The 17,450-nt window shown below is 44.3% G+C and overlaps 1 protein-coding gene across 1 annotated transcript in view; it reads left to right on the top strand.

Moving 5' to 3' along the window:
• The first annotated feature begins 1,082 nt into the window (after positions 1-1,082).
• LOC143482162 (kallikrein-7-like) overlaps positions 1,083-17,450 on the top strand; it is a 28,977-nt gene continuing 12,609 nt past the window's right edge. Inside the window, exons 1-4 of the mRNA XM_076980440.1 lie at positions 1,083-1,335; positions 1,753-1,930; positions 3,613-3,851; positions 9,413-9,537. Coding sequence (XP_076836555.1) covers positions 1,293-1,335; positions 1,753-1,930; positions 3,613-3,851; positions 9,413-9,537 — 585 coding nt within the window. The 5' untranslated portion in view covers positions 1,083-1,292. The remainder of the gene's footprint in view (positions 1,336-1,752; positions 1,931-3,612; positions 3,852-9,412; positions 9,538-17,450) is intronic.

Below are 17,450 nucleotides of genomic sequence, written 5' to 3'. Positions count from 1 at the left end.
CAGTTCTCCTATGGAGAACAAAGCAACTAAAGTGGCGCCGACTTTAAACAGTAGAGCAGCGTGACTGTATGTTAATGAGCTCAGCTGGTTTATTCCAACGTGGTCAGAACAAAGAGTAATGGAGCTGGCTTAATAACTAAAAATTAAATGTGATGTGTCTGAAAATGAAAAATACAAATCTTGATGATTATGAAAATAAAGTTAAACACATTCAGAATGTATTAACAGAAAACTTAGTTAACTCTACAGTTCAAGTAACTTTACCCTTTTATTAAACTATGCTCAGCGGTAAGAGTCTCACGTGTTGAGGATTTTGGGTAGTGTTGTCATCCTCCCTGAATTAGGAGGGAATTTCCACCACAGGCTCCTCGTTGATAAAAGCGACGTCGTCCAGGTGTGCTGGGAATCGTCCTTCTGGGTATGAAGTCCAGGAATGAGAGTCTCATTCACGGTTTAACAGGGAATTGATCGCCTTTGTTTCAGTCCGTGTGGCCGCGTCAGCAAGCTTGATTGAAGTAGCTAGGTGAATCTGTTGTCACGGTAATGTTGATCAGTTGCTGGTTAGATTGCACCGTAACTCGGGCTCGTTAATTAAGTAATACGACTTTCAGCTGTTTGCTGTTAGTCGTACCAAAGTTTGCGTGCTCTTAATGAAAACCGGAGAGAGAGAGAGAGAGAATTACAGAGCCTCTCTTTAATAGGTCTAACCTATGTGTCGGTCAAACCAGAGAGAGAGAGAGATTGATGGCTGATCAGAGTATTTAAGTACCTGGAAACCACGTACTTTAGACACACCCTTACTTCCGTCAGAGCAAGCTTGTTCAATGTGTTGCCAGTGGTACTGCTACCTGCTGGTTTAGCAGTATTCTGTGATGAATTATGGAGCCTCATTATGAAAATTAACTCAGTGTTCTTTTTTTACATGAATATATACTTTTTTTTTTACATGAATATATACAATTTTTTTAAATGCAATTTTTGTAATAGCATTTACTTTGGTTATCTGCCTGAAGAAATGTTTAAAAAGATAACATTGGTCCAATAAATGCATGGTAACACATGTGAAAATGTTTATAGTTCAGTTATGTGGTTTTCACAAGTTCAGGGTGTCAGCTTTTGAAGCAAGTGGAAAATTGATCCTCAAGAGTTGTGTCAACTGTGATTGGTCTGTGTTATGTGCAGAGGTGGCGTGATGTGGGTTAGAGAGTTTAAAAGTCAGACACTTCCTTGACATCTTCACCCAAGAAAAGACTGAGGGGGACCATTCAACTGAAAACTGAGAGGGAACAATCATGGCAAAGGTTTTTCTCCTGCAACTCTTGCTTCTATTGGCAGGTAAAACTCAACATGTAAACTTAACAATACATAGATACTGGAACACATTATATAAAACTCAACAAGTAAACTTAATACACATACACTGGAACAAATAAAACTGTCTGTTTTAAAGACATGCTGATCTAAAGTTCATTACCAGTATATGCTATTATTATAGACTGTCTAATGAGAAATTTTTGTGTTTGCCCCTTATGCTAACTCTTAAATTTTCCCTTATGAACCATGCTGAACTACGATTAGATGAGCATGGTTATTGTGAACTAACCTAAACATCTTACCTGTAACATACCCATGGTAATATGTTAGGACCATGTCTAAAAAACTAAATGAATGCTTTGTCTGTTATCCATGTTTATACGTTCATCTCTAAACAAGAGAATGAAAACATACAAATTAAATGTAAAATTATTCCAGGTGCTGGATCAGGTGAACGTCTGATTGGTGGAGGACCCTGTAAAAAAAGAGAACGACACCATCATGTACAGGTTTTTCATCACAAACGTAATGGACAAATAGGTTTCTGTGGTGGGACTCTGATCCATGAGAACTGGGTTTTGACTGCAGCCCACTGTTACAACCAAACAGCAGGCGGGTATGTATTGGTTAATACAGAAATATGTTCATGTTTTGTATCTTATTTAGCCCAGTTTGCACTGCATAATCTGGATCTGGGACCTTTGTGTGTGTGTGTTCTGCACAAATGTTTCAATCCATGTATTTGTTCATCCAAAGAAACCAGATTTTTATTTTTTTTGCATTGACTCAAGAGACAAGCAGCTCTGGATAAAGTTGAGAAAACTTCAAAATGTCATCTACACATACACTATGTTGCCCTATATCACCCATCCAAATTATCAGAATCTGGTGTTCCAATCACTTCCATGGCCACAGGTGTATAAAATTAAGCACCTAGGCATGCAGACTGTTTATACAAACATTTGTGAAAGAATGGGTCACTCTCAGGAACTCAGTGAATTTCAGTGTAGACCTGTGATAGGATGCCACCTGTGCAAGAAATCCAGTCGTGAAATTTCCTCACTCCTACATTTCCACAGTCAACTGTCAGCTGTATTATAAGAAAATGGAAGTGTTTGGAAATGACAGCAGCTCAGCCCTGAAATGGTAGGACACATAAGCTGATGGAGCAGGGTCAGTTGATACTGAAGCACAGAGTGTGAAGAGGTAATCAACTTTCTGCAGAGTCAATCACTGCAGACATACAAACTTCAGATTAGCTCAATAAGATTAGCTCATTCTAGAGAGCTTCATGGGATGGGTTTCCATGGTTGAGCAGCTGCATCCAAGCCATACATCACCAAGTGCAATGCAAAGCGTCAGATGCAGTGATGTAAATCATGCCGCCACTGGACTCTAGAGCAGTGGATGCGCCTTCTCTGGAGTGACAAATCTCACTTCTTCATCTAGCAATCTGATGGACGAATGGTCAAAAATCTCCACAAACACACCAACCTTGTGGACATCCTTCCCAGAAGAGTTGAAGCTGTTCTAGCTGCAAAGTGTGGACCAACTTCATATTGAGCTCTATGAATTAGGAAGGAGATGTCACTTAAGCTCATATGTGAGTCAAGGAAGGAATACTTTTGGCAATATAGTGTGTGAGTCGCACCATTCCAGTGTCTGCTGAATTCCAGCACATGGACACCTCATTCTACTTAAACACATACAGCACATAGGCATAGTAAATCCAATTAATAGTAGTGGAACTGATTAATTTGCAGTGCACAGTGGTAAAATTCTTTCAGAGATGTATTCTCATATGAGGCAGGATGTGAGGCTGAGGCAAGCTGTGAGGAAAAAGACGTTTATTGAAAACGAAAGCACACTGAGTCAATGAAACACACACAAACACAGGGGTTTACATACTCACACACACACACACACACACACACACACACACACACACACACACACACACACAAAAACAGGGGTTTACATACACACACACACAGGGGTTTACCTACTCACACTGGGTCAATGACCCACACACACACACACACAGGTTTACATACATAATGACCCACAAACACACAAGTGAGGAATAAATCAGGACACAGATGTGACACATAACAAGGGGGCGTACTGGATGCACAGACACACACACATGATAAAACCACTATGAATGGTGATGTCATGCTGGTCAAACATCCTGATGCTGTGAGCAGTTTTTTTTCTTATATTCTGTGTGTGTGTGTGTGTGTGTGTGTGTGTGTGTGTGTGTGTGTGTGCGCACATATGTGTTTGTGCATCCTGCAGAACTGTTTCAGTTAAGACAGGGGTTCATCCGAATTCAGCAATCCAAAAAACTCACAGTAATCTTCGTGACATCCACAAATTTGAAGAAACCAAGGAAACGGGTGATATCATGTTGATCAAACTTCCTGGAGGTGTGAGGGGAATCACTCCTGCTCAGCTTCCTAAATCCCCATGCAAAACTCCTGCTAATGGAGATGTGCTGCAGGTCGCTGGTTATGGAAGTACTGTCAACCCAACAGGTAAAACAGCTTACAGCTCATAATACTGCTATTATAAACATTTCAAGAAACCTTTCACGTTGTAGTTGTTTGTTTTTTCAGTTTATCATCTTCTCTTGTATCTAGTGCAAAAGTTCACTCACCTCGGATGTACTCTTACTAATACAGGGACTAAGAAAAGTCCGACAGTGCATTTAGCTTTGTCAAAAACAAATTCTGCCAATGAAAACTCAAAAGTCATTAGTCTCAGAAAAATCTGCTTGAGGTCTAGTGGGAAGTGTGCATAATCTGTGCTTGTGTAGGTCCACTGTCTAATATCATGAACAAGGTCAGCGCAGCTGTCTACCAGGAAATGTTAGAGCACTTCATGCTTCCCTCTGCTGACAAGCTTTTTGGAGATGGAAATTTCATTTTCCAGCAGATGTCCACACTGCCAAAAGAACCAATACCTGGTTAAATAACCACAGTATCACTGTGCTTGATTGGCCTACAAACTCACCTGACCTTTAAACCCCCACAGAGAATCTAGAGGAAGTGTCACGTAGGGCTACGCCCCCTCTTCTAGTTGTCATTCCAGTCCCCTGTTCCACGTGCCTGTGTTTTCCTTGTCTGTTTATCCCACCCCCTTTTCACGGTTTCCTTCTGTCTGTCACACCCCTGTCGTCAGTGTTGCCATGTCTTCTTTAGTTCTGTGTATTTAAACCCCTTTGTATTTCTCCTCCGTGTCGGTTATTGTTTCTTGTAATCTGCCATTGCTATGCCATTCCGTGCCTCTTGTTGTAAGTAGTGTTTAGTTCTCTGCCGTCGCCTTCGTTGTACATGTGTGTAATGATCTGCGTGACGCGGAATTACGAGGCGGACACAAGCGCTGAGAAGAGTGAGATTTATTATAGGGAATTCCATAATCGAAGTCGTAACAGGCAGGAGTCGTTACCGGAGAGCCATCCAAGTGAGACAAGTACATGGCCATGACAAAACACTGAAAGACACGAACGAGGCAGGGAAACGAAGAACAGACAAGAGCGCACAAAGAACCACAATAGAATTAAGCACGGCAAAAATACCACAACAGAACGAGAGAACGAATATCCGACAAGGGGCTAGGAAAACACAGGGACTATAAGTACACGGAACTTAACAAGACACAGCTGATAACGATAATGACATGGGCGTGGCAGACAAACAGAAACCAGGGCAACAGACAAGCAAGGCGGGGCTAACGGGCAAGGCACAACACAGACACGGGGAATAGAGACACCGGAGTGACAGCGAGGAGAGGGGGGCATAGCCCTACGTGACAATGTGTCCTGGTCGTGGCCTTTGTATTGTGTTCTACCCGTGTTTTGTTTATTTATGTATATTGTTCCTTGTCTTTATTTCTAGTAACTCTGTTCAGTATGTCGCTATATGTTTCATGTTCGGACTCCCTCAACAATCTGACCTAAGCTTTTCTCTTCGACCATGAGTTTGGAATTCCCTTCATTATTTCTCACTCTCCTCAGCATTTGTGTCCACTTCCTCATTCTACAATGCGTAATGCGTTATAGGAAGATGAGAGACACCAGATCCAATAATGCAGATGAGCTGAAGGCTGCCATCAAAGCAACTTGGGCTTGCATAACACCTCAACAGTATCATTTTACATTTACATTTTATGGCATTTGGCAAACGCCCTTATCCAGAGCGACTTACATTTTTATCTCATTTTTTATACAAGTGAGCAATTGAGAGTTAAGGGCCTTGCTCAGGAGCAAGACCAGTTCCCTAACCGCCAGGCCACGACTGATCGCCTCCATGCCACGCCGCACTGATGCAATATGTCACGTAGGGCAACGCCCCCTCTCGTAGCTGTCACTCTGGGTTCCCTCATGTCCGTGTTCCCTGCCTGTTTGTCCCGCCCTGCTCGTTGGTTTTGATGGATTCCTTGTTTGTTACCACGCCCCTGTGTCATTGTCATCACCTGTCCCTAGTTTAGTCCTGTGTATATTAGTCCCTGTGTCTCCCAGGTCTAGTTGTCGGTCTTTTTGTTATGCCTGTGAGTTGTCTGATCTCGTTCTTCGTGAGTACTGCCGTGTTTGCGCCTTGTGTTACCCGTCACCCGTGTATTTTGCCTGTCCTTCCGTAGTCAGTCTGCCTTGTTGTTTTCTTTGTCCGTGTTCATGCCTGTGTACATTTCATGTCAGGATTGCCACCCCGTTATGACCCATGCCCGTGACTACAACTCTGCCTATGGAATTTCCTGTAATAAATCTCGCTCTCCTCAGCGCTTGTGTCCGCCTCCCTGTTCTGCCCCGCGCAGATCGTTACATAAAGACCGACCTAACAAGGACACAGCGAGGGAGCGAGACTCTGGTGAGTTTAATCGCTGTGATGAGATGTTGGCTGGTTCGGTCCAGTTCAACTCTCCGATATCGCAGCGTGAACGAACCAGAGACAGAAATTCCCCTGGCGCTGTGGGAACACGGAAGTCTCGACGCGCACCAACGAAAGCCCAGTCACTTTCGGTTTCGACTGGCTTTCGCGTCGAGACTCCTGTTGAGCGCTACGTGTCTGCCCGGCTTGATCACTATAGGGAGGAGAAACCTGTAGTACAAGTCGCGGGCAGACGGATTGAGTGCACAGACTGGCGTTTGCTTAACCCTCGGTTGGCTCTCGATGGCTTCTGCGAGCTCCCGACGCCTCAGAGGAGGCGGAGCCGTCGCAGAGAGAGCCACCGAGGGGCTTCTGTGTCTGTGTATTCTTCCAGGCTCACCCAGGACCCTGAGGAGGAGGACCTAACACCGCTGATCCCGCCGGCTACTCCACAAGACACCCCCATGTATTTTTTGGGGGGGAGTACAAGCCACGTCGGCTTGGCGGTCCCGCCCCCCGATGACGTCAGTATGGCGGTCCCGCCCCCCGATGACGTCAGTATGGCGGTCCCGCCCCCCAATGATGTCAGTATGGCGGTCCCGCCCCCCGAGGACGTCAGTATGGCGGTCCCGCCCCCCGAGGACGTCGGCTTGGTGGCTCCGCCCCCCGAGGACGTCGGCTTGGTGGCTCCGCCCCCCGAGGACGTAGGCTTGGTGGCTCCGCCCCCCGAGGACGTCGGCTTGGTGGCTCCGCCCCCCGAGGACGTCGGCTTGGCGTACACGCCCCCCGAGGACGTCGGCTTGGCGTACACGCCCCCCGAGGACGTCGGCTTGGCGTACACGCCCCCCGAGGACGTCGGCTTGGCGTACACGCCCCCCGAGGACGTCGGCTTGGCGTACACGCCCCCCGAGGACGTCGGTTTGGCGTACACGCCCCCCGACCGCATCTCCTCACTCCAGGTTCCTGTCCCCGCTGCCCGTAGGCAGTCCGTGCCGGTTCCTGTCCCCGCTGCCCGTAGGCAGTCCGTGCCGGTTCCTGTCCCCGCTGCCCGTAGGCAGTCCGTGCCGGTTCCTGTTCCCGCTGCCCGTCGGCAGTCCGTGCCTGTTCCTGTCCCCGCGACCCTGGAGGGGTCGTCCACGCCGGTTCCTGTCCCCGCGACCCTGGAGGGGTCGTCCACGCCGGTTCCTGTCCCCGCGACCCTGGAGGGGTCGTCCACGCCGGTTCCTGTCCCCGCGACCCTGGAGGGGTCGTCCACGCCGGTTCCTGTCCCCGCGACCCTGGAGAGGTCGTCCTCGCCGGCTCCGCCTGTTCCCGCTGCCCGCCAGCGGACCCTGCCTGTTCCCGCTGCCCGCCAGCGGACCCTGCCTGTTCCCGCTGCCCGCCAGCGGACCCTGCCTGTTCCCGCTGCCCGCCAGCGGACCCTGCCTGTTCCCGCTGCCTGTCTGCCGGCTCCTGTTCCCGCTGCCCGCCAGCGGACCCTGCCTGTTCTCGCTGCCCACCGCCCGGCCGCGCCTGTGCCCGCTACCCGCCGCGCCTGTGTCCCCAGAGACTGTGCTGCCCTCTATTGGGCCTGGACTCTTTGTGCCCCCTGCTCTGCCATGTGCCCCTGTCTCGTTGCCCATGTTCCCCTTGCTCCCATGTTCTGTCCCTGGTTTTGTGTTGGTCCCAGTTCCTGTGTGTGTACCTGTTCGTGTCCTCGTGCCCGTCCCTGTGTCTGTGTCTGGTCGTTTCCTCCAGGTCCCTGTCCCCGTGTCTGTTCCCCAAGTCCTGACCCACTTTGTTCCTGTGCCGGTCTCTGTAGTCCAAGCCGTTTTTGTCTCAGTGTTTACCTCTGCCCTGTCCCCTGGCCCCGCTCCAGTGTCTGTCCCCGGTCCTGTCCTGTCCAGCCCTGCTCCTGTGCCTCACCCTGGCCCTATCCGGTCTCCCTGTGTCCCGTGTCATGCCGTGTCCCAGGTCCCTCGTCCTATTTTGTCTGGTCCTGTCCCTCCGGTCTGTCCTGTGTCCGCTGTCCCTGTCCTGTCTGCCCTTGCGTGCCCCGGAGTGGCACGCTTTGAGGGGGGGTTATGTCACGTAGGGCAACGCCCCCTCTCGTAGCTGTCACTCTGGGTTCCCTCATGTCCGTGTTCCCTGCCTGTTTGTCCCGCCCTGCTCGTTGGTTTTGATGGATTCCTTGTTTGTTACCACGCCCCTGTGTCATTGTCATCACCTGTCCCTAGTTTAGTCCTGTGTATATTAGTCCCTGTGTCTCCCAGGTCTAGTTGTCGGTCTTTTTGTTATGCCTGTGAGTTGTCTGATCTCGTTCTTCGTGAGTACTGCCGTGTTTGCGCCTTGTGTTACCCGTCACCCGTGTATTTTGCCTGTCCTTCCGTAGTCAGTCTGCCTTGTTGTTTTCTTTGTCCGTGTTCATGCCTGTGTACATTTCATGTCAGGATTGCCACCCCGTTATGACCCATGCCCGTGACTGCAACTCTGCCTATGGAATTTCCTGTAATAAATCTCGCTCTCCTCAGCGCTTGTGTCCGCCTCCCTGTTCTGCCCCGCGCAGATCGTTACACAATAATTTGTGCAAAAGGAACCCTGACAAATTTTTGAGTACATTTACTATACATACTTTTCAGTAGGTCAATATTTCTGAATTAAAAATATTTTTTTCAATTTGTCTTAATATTCTGATTTTCTGAGATAATTACTTTTGGGTTTTCATTGGCTGTAAAACATATCAACATTGTTCATCAACAATAATCGACAACAATCATCAGCAAATTCATGTGTGCTACAGTTTGGTTTCTTGTGTGCCTGCTCTTTCATAAATGTTTGGCTTATTTATCTGGTTTCATGTTGTTTAATGTTACGCCATATTCAAGTGTTGAAGGTGTTTAATCAAGTCTTTGTTAACTCATTGTTTTGTCTGGTTTATGCATGGTCTTGTTTCTGTTTGTTTGTGATACATCCGGGTGTATGAGAGGATACATAAAACTTGTTCTTCTCAGCAAATGTGTCTGCCTCTTGGGTGCTACATGCAAAAAACCTCACAGAATGTGAAACGACAGGTCAATAGTAACATCTACCTGCTTATACCACAATTTGGATGCAACTAAAAAGCCATCAAGTTTGTCCTGCATTTTCAGTTGTACCTGAACTACAAAAAATGTGGAATAAGCACTTAGCATATTATAACCCTTTTATATAAAATAACAGACCCTTATTACAATTTCCTCTTTATGTTTTAGGACCTGCAGACCCAAAACAGCCTCTTCAGTGTCTTGATCAAAGAGTTATACACTGTCCTCATTCCTATTCCAACACTTTGTGTGGTGAAGGTCTTCATAAGAAAAAAGCCACCTACAGCTGCCAGGTAGGGGCTTGTCATTACAGTACCACACAAATTGAATTCCTTAATGATCTTAAATTGTATTTCCTTTTTTTAAAAAACCTCACAATCCCACCTCAATCCCACCATAGAATGAGAAAATCATAGACTATGGTTTACTGCTGTGTAGTAATCCTCAAATGCATTCTTTAGATGCCTGTCATGAGAGACAGGAGGTGGTTCTGGACAGCAGATGCCACAGTCGAGCACTGGCCACGCTACCTGCCACAATTATGTTTTTAGTAGCATCCAAAGGGCCATTTCTGGGTGGCAGAGAGGCCACTTCATGCTGCCATATGCCAAACAAGGACCAAACCCTTACTGGAAACTTAGCAGAAAAACACGCCTCCCAATTACCTCAGAGATGTTTTGTAATTGGCCAGCTGTGAGTTCGATTAGCTTGATGTTTGTTTGCTCTTCCCAAGTACCCCAGATGTTTTCGTGACCTGAATTTTGAATTTTTCAACTTGAACTTGAATTTCAAATCGAATATTTAGATACCTGACTACATTCATCATGTGTCAGGTTCAGGCTCTGGTGACACTAAATTATCCCCATAAAGAAATACCTTTGAGTTGAACAGGTGTGTGCACTAACCAGTCTTTGATAAGCTAATGTTGAATTGATATTAATTACTTCCCAAAGAACATAAATAACCCTAACTCTACAAACAAAAATGGGATGCAAGATCATTTTTGCGACAAAGTGTTAGACCAAATTAAGTGATTAAGCAAATTAATCGCAAACAATGGGGAGCTGAATTGTTTGGCGTGTGTGACTGTTGCTGTGGTGAGAGCTGGGTTTTATGAGTGTTGTGTGAGTGGCGTAAGAGGTAACTGTTTGGGAGTCATAAATTGACTTGCATTCCCACTTCGTTACTGGCATTGTACCCCTCTACCGAGTATGCGACCCCAAGGGGTGGGAGGCGATTAAAAAAAATTATCTGATTAATTAGAAGCTTTGTAATTGATTAATCAAATTTAATCACATTTTAATCACATTTCAGTATTTAACATGAGAAATATTAATTTAACTTTGAATGATGAATAAATCATAAGCATAAACTTCAACATCTTGTTTATTTTTCCACCAGTCTACTACACAGACCAATAGATGAGTGCAGAAAACAGAGCAAACAGTTTTCAGAACACTGGAAATTCGGACCAAAAATGTTTAATTTTGGGAGTTTTGCTCAGGATATTGGAAGAATAAGGACTGAAGTAAAGCAGAAGATGTTTCTTACCATTTTAGATGGTAAACTTTTTCTTTAATTTGCCAGGCATAACGTTCTCTGCACAGGCATCTCCATAGTGCCTAGAAGTGGTCTTCTGCAAGCTCAAAGCAAATGACTGGATCTTCCATTCATCAATTTGAACCCCAGACATGTGGTCGAGTGTTGACTGGCGACACTGTTTGCTCGTACTAGGAATACATTTAGCAGCTAAGTTATCAGTACTGACCTGCGCGTTAGCCCCAACATGTTTTGCGTTGAGGTGGTAACAAATGGCGAACTCCTTCCTCAAAAAGTGCAAATAACACTATTTTTGTTTGTACTTCCATCTGGAAGTTTCTTATATTTAAATTTCTCATCCACCAGCGTAGCCTCTTCAATCATCTCCATCATGCTCATCTTATTGTGCGTCCATATAATCTGTATGCCTGAAACTTGTGCACTGAGAAACATTCCACTGTGCAAAAGTGTCTCATGTGTTAAATGCGTTAAAATGCATACATTTTTTTAGTTCGTTATTTTCCCTGTAATTAATTAATCGAAATTAACATGTATGTGTACCAATATTAATTAATTATGAATAATGAGGGACACCACCCTGAACTCTCAGGGATATATGTTTTGATAACGTGAATAGGTGAAATGAAGTTATATCAGGCTCATTACCAAATGTGGAGTTCACATATATACCATGACCAAATGTATTGAATGTTTAGTATTACAAGGGATAATATGTGGGATGATTTGGCAGGATATGTGGGATAATCAGGAAAGTAGATCATTCTAATTGGTAAGCTAACTAGCATAAATCATAAAAGCAATAAAACAACAATTGGTTATTATAGGACTACGAATGGATTATATAACCAAAGCAAACCTTTTTTATTACCAAGGTGGAAATGAAGATGTAATTGTGACGCACGACGAGGCACAGATTCCTTCCATTCACTCACGGTCACTTTTATTAACACTCACAATTATAGTCAGTGGCGGACTTAGCAATTTGGGGGCTCAAGGCGAATTTAGCTAGGGGGCCCATCAACATTAATATGCGAGAAATAAGTTCAGGTTCACACTACACGATTTTAGGCTGGTTTTTCAGTCGCCAACTGTTTTTGTAGATCGCCGACAGAAACTGTGGTCGGAGGCAAATCGGTGATCATTTGGCGCTCGCTCAGTCGTGTAGTGTGAACTGCTGAAAGACGCTCGCCGAGCCGTCGCCGAGTGGTCGCCAACTCATCGCAGATGACCGGCAGATATCTAGCATGTTTAATATCTAGCATGTTTCATATCTAGCCCAGTCGGCGACTGTGAGTCAACAGCAGCGTCTAGCTTCATACAACTTTACTACAACACTGTGTTTAAGTTATTGTGACAGCACTGGAGAAATAGTGCGATTGACTATATCTATGTTCACTGCAACGGAGAGATGAAATAATTCTGGCAATTTGGGACTATGGAGTGGTTAAACGGTAAAAAAATAATAATAATATTAACGAAAATGTGGAGTACATGTACATTGTTTTTATCTTCTTCGTGGTGTTGCTGGTTCTTGCGAGTGTTTCGTTTTCGTGTTCTCGTGTTTTTGGACGGCAGCCAGATGAGTCGGCGATTCCCCAGTCGTTTAATTCGTGAGCCCGCGTCGCCGATCAGTCATGTAGTGTGAAAGCCACAACAACTGAGAGACTCGCGATTACAGCACAACCAGTCGTGTAGTGCGAACGGCACAAAAACCTGATGACTGAAAAGTCGTGTAGTGTGAACCTGGCTTTAGCTAGACAAGGGGGCCCTACAGTGGGAGGGGCCCAAGGCAATTGCCTAGCAACGCCTCTATGCAAAGACCGCCTCTGATTATAGTGCACATAGAACATATGAAATACAAATATGCAGACTTAGGACAAAGACCAGCACGGGACACTGCGCGAACGCACATTAAATAGATGAACCACATAAGCCCCGAGTGATGACGAGATGAGCCACAGGTGAGACCAATATACACTCAGACACAACCGCACCCACGCAGATACACAGACGCAGACGACTTGACATAGACAACGTAAACACACGCCCAAAACGAAGGAGTCTGGGGCTGTAACATGACAGTAACGCTCGCGAAAAGTAGGCGGGATGCAAGTGCGGATTTTGAAACTATTTAATAACAACTAACACTACAAAGAAGATACTGACAAAAGATAATAAAACCAAACCAAATATGAACCAAATACACCAACTAACACTACACTGTAAAAAAACGGTAAATTACTGGCAGCAGCGGCTGCCAAACAAAAACTTTAATTTTATAAGTAAAAAACCCTGATTTAAATTATTTGGAAAAACTATAAATTTACAGAAAAATTCATTAAACATTGTTGAGGGCCGACCACGTTCCTACCACTTCAGCCCAGCGTGTTCGTTTGATTGTAGGAGAAAACAGGAGCCACCAGCCAAATTGTTGCAATGCTATCAAAAGGCTTTATTAAAAACAGATATATCTCGGGAGAATCTCAGAGACACCAACAATACCTGTGCATCAGAGAATTCTCAAAGAGTATGATTAGACGCAGTCATTATATACTGTTTTCTCCACCCCTCCGCTCACAGCTCTTCTATACCTTACATGGTAATGTTATTCAAGCATACCACACTTCTCCTTCTTTTCTGCAACCCCAACATTTTTCCCAGATGGACTTATGGTTCCTGTCTATGGACTGATGGGTCGGCGAGAATCCCCCATACATGAAGATGCTGTAAATTCATATTTCCTCAACGTCGGCATAATCAGGCCTACGCCTTCTGCTTTTTCGATCTCACTCTACAGTGTGGTTTCGCAACATTCCCTTCCAGGGTTCACAGCTCGGACACATCTTAAAAGAGTTGTTACATTTTACTCCTATATTAAACAGTGATTACATTTTACTTCTATATCAAACAGTGGTTACATTTCACTTCTATATTATGTTAAAAGAATAAGCAAAGTAAATGCTATTGCTAAGCAAAAAACCCAAAATCACAACAACATTCTGCAGAGAAATACCGTTATTTTACAGATTTTTCCTGGATTATTATGATTTAGCACTTTTAATAGAGTGACAGCACTAATATTTTTGCTGAGAAATATCGTTATTTTACAACTTTTCCCTGAATTATTTGATAAAGCACTTTAAAAAAGTGACAGCACTTATTGTTTTACAACTTTTAACTGAATTATTACAATTACAATTGATTATTGCAATCCAGCTGCAAGATGAATTTTTATTGCATAGGATTTTCTCCATTAATCTAGAAAGGTTTGACAAAAAATACTGCAGTTTTAAGTCTGTTCATATTCATTACATGTTGTAACGGCTTCGAGTCAGAAGGACAAGAATGAGCCATGACACCAATGTTAGTGAACTGTTATTTTATAAGCAATACACTAAAGGGAGGGGGAACACTAACACACATACAACACACATCAATCAATCAATCAAAGTTTATTTGTATAGCGCTTTTAACAACTCAAGTTGTCGCAAAGCAGCTTTACAGGGTTTACAAGGTTAACAATACTATGGGTCCAGAACCCTAATGAGCAAGCCAAAGGCGAACCAAGACTCAAAAGGGAACCCATCCTCCATTGGGCGGCCCGTTAACACACAAATACACAAGTCACACATAATTCACACAATCAGACTAGGTAAAAGGTAGAATTGAAAGTTCTGGGTTTTGATATTGTCACTGTAAATGTCTGTTGATGAATGCCAGGCTTTCATTCCGCGTCGGAGCAGTGATGCTGGTATTGTAGGCTCCGACTGCAGTGTTACTCCCCAGATGAACCCCGGTATCAGCACATCCACCGGCAGCCAGACCATCCCCCAGGTGCCTGCAGGTGCCTGTATCCAATCGTCTTGGGTAGAGCCATGCAAGAAGATAGATAATACAGACTGAGTGGACATGAATTTAAACCACCGTTGATTTAAATGTACGTAGCTCACGTGCCAGTGATCAGCATGTGGCTCCGGCAGACTAATCTATAGCAGCATAACTAAAGGGAGAGGTTCAGAGGTGACCACAGGCATGAGGGCTCACTGAGACATTGCTTTCCAGTCAAGTCATAGTCACAAATAGAGTGATGCCAAGACACAGCTGGATGACAGCATCAACATCTCAGATCACCAGAAATCTCAACGTCTGGGGGCCCCCAAGCCCCTACACCTTACAAGGGGAATTTTAGCTGAAGGCTTGACTAAACAGGTGAGTCTTAAGTCTTGATTTAAAGATTGGAACTGTGTCAGAGTCTCGGATTGGAGCTGGAAGGCTATTCCATAATTGAGGGGCTTTAAAAGAGAAAGCTCTGCCTCCGGCTGTAGTTTTACTAATTTTTGGAACTACGAGAAATCCAGCATTTTGGGAGCGCAAAGGGCGAGATGGGTTGTAGTAATCAATGAGTTCACTCAGATATTGTGGGGCAAGACCATTTAACGCCTTATAGGTTAACAGGAGAACTTTAAATTCAATGCGATATTTAATCGGCAGCCAGTGTAGTGCAGCGAGAGTGGGACTAATATGATCGAATTTCCTAGCCTTGGTTAGGACTCTAGCTGCGGCATTTTGTACAAGTTGTAGCTTCTTTATGGACTGTTTAGAGCATCCAATTAGAAGACTATTACAGTAGTCCAATCTCGACGAGACAAAAGCATGAACTAGCTTCTCTGCATCAGCTAAAGAAAGTAAGTGTCTCAGCTTGGCAATATTACGTAAATGGAAAAAGGCAGCCTTAGTGACATTGCATACATGTGTGTCAAATGAAAGATCAGAATCAATAGTGACACCTAAACTTTTTGCAGTAGATTTTGGTGTTACTGAAAAACCATCTAGGGTAAGGGGAATATCAGCCCAATTGCTTCTAACAGCTTTAGGCCCAAGAATCAGTACCTCAGTCTTGTCAGAATTTAGTTTAAGAAAATTAGACGCCATCCAGTTTTTAATATCCTGGACGCAGTTCTCAATCTTGAGAGTTGTGGTGGTATCATCTGGATTAGAAGATATATACAACTGAGTATCATCTGCGTAGCAATGGAAGCTAATACCATGCCTACGAATGATAGTGCCCAGTGGTAGCATATATAATGAGAATAATATGGGGCCCAGTACAGATCCTTGTGGGACACCATACTTTACTTTAGAATGCTCAGAGCATTCGTTATTTACTAGCACAAATTGGTAACGATCTGTCAGGTAGGACCTGAACCAGGAGAGTGCTTGACCTCTTATGCCAATGAGTGTCTCCAGTCTATTAAGTAGAATATTATGATCAATGGTGTCAAAAGCAGCACTGAGGTCTAGCAGTATGAGAAACGAAATGTGTCCTTTATCAGAGGATATTAAGAGATCATTCAGTACTTTAGTTAGTGCTGTTTCAGTGCTGTGATGAGCTCTAAATCCAGACTGAAATAGCTCTAAGACATGTTCTGTCTGTAAGAAGGAAGAGAGTTGTGAAGAAACTACTTTCTCTAAAATTTTGGATATGAATGACAGATTAGAAATTGGCCTATAGTTGGACAGTTCTTGGGGGTTAAGACCAGGTTTTTTAATTAGCGGCTTGATGACTGCAAGTTTAAATGAACTGGGAACGTAGCCCAGGCTCAGAGAATAATTTATTATAGTAAGCAACGGTTCTACATTGCTGTGCAGTAATTCTTTAAGTAGATGGGTTGGTACAGCATCTAGTATGCATGTGGAGGGTTTAGCAGATTTCACCAGTGAAATAAGCTCCTCACGACCAATTGGGGAGAAGGACTCGAACAGGGCATCAGAGCTGACCAGACAGCTGTCAAGGTGCATTGGCATGTTGACAGGCTCTGAGATAGCACTACTAATGTTTTCCCTAATTTTATCAATCTTATCATTAAAGAATTTCATAAAATTGTTACTGCTACACTCTAGTGGAATAAGAGAATTGTTTTGTTCATGACTCCTCGTAAGGCTGGAAACAGTTTTAAAAAGGAGTCCTGAATTGTTTTTATGTTTTTCTATTAAGGCCGATAAGTATAAGGACTTTGCCATATGGAGGGCATGCTTATATTCAATAAGGCTGCTTTTCCATGATAGTCTATACACTTCTAACTTCATATTTCGCCATTTACGTTCCAGGATCCGCGCGGCTCGTTTGAGGCTACGCGTGTGCTCATTGTACCATGGCGCTATTTTTCTCTCCGTTGCTCTCTTATATCGTAGTGGTGCAACTTTGTCTAAAGCTGTACGAAGGGAAGTCTCGACGTGCTCGGTGAAACGCTCTAGTCCTTCCGGAGCTACAAGTGGATCAGTGTTTGTCAGACCCGGTAAAATATCAGTGAGCGCGGCTATGGTGCTGGGTGTTATAGCTCGTTTAATTTGATAGCGGAGCGGCCGATGAACACAGTCAGTTAAACACAACTCGTATGTTATGAGGCTGTGGTCAGAAACAGCCTCACTCTGAGGAAGAATTGCTAAACTGGATATGTCAATACCAAATGACAAGACCAAGTCTAAAGTATGACTACAGTTATGCGTAGGACCCACCACATTCTGAGTGATACCCATTGAATCAAGAATTGCTTGAAAATGAATGCTAAAAGAGTCACACCGATTTTCAAAATGGATATTAAAATCACCCACTATAATCACCTTATCGGCTGATAGCACTACATGA

Source organism: Brachyhypopomus gauderio, chromosome 18, assembly GCF_052324685.1.
Source record: "Brachyhypopomus gauderio isolate BG-103 chromosome 18, BGAUD_0.2, whole genome shotgun sequence".
Classification (NCBI taxonomy): domain Eukaryota; kingdom Metazoa; phylum Chordata; class Actinopteri; order Gymnotiformes; family Hypopomidae; genus Brachyhypopomus; species Brachyhypopomus gauderio.
Note: the sequence above shows the minus strand (reverse complement) of the source record. Positions and strands in the feature narration are given on the sequence as shown.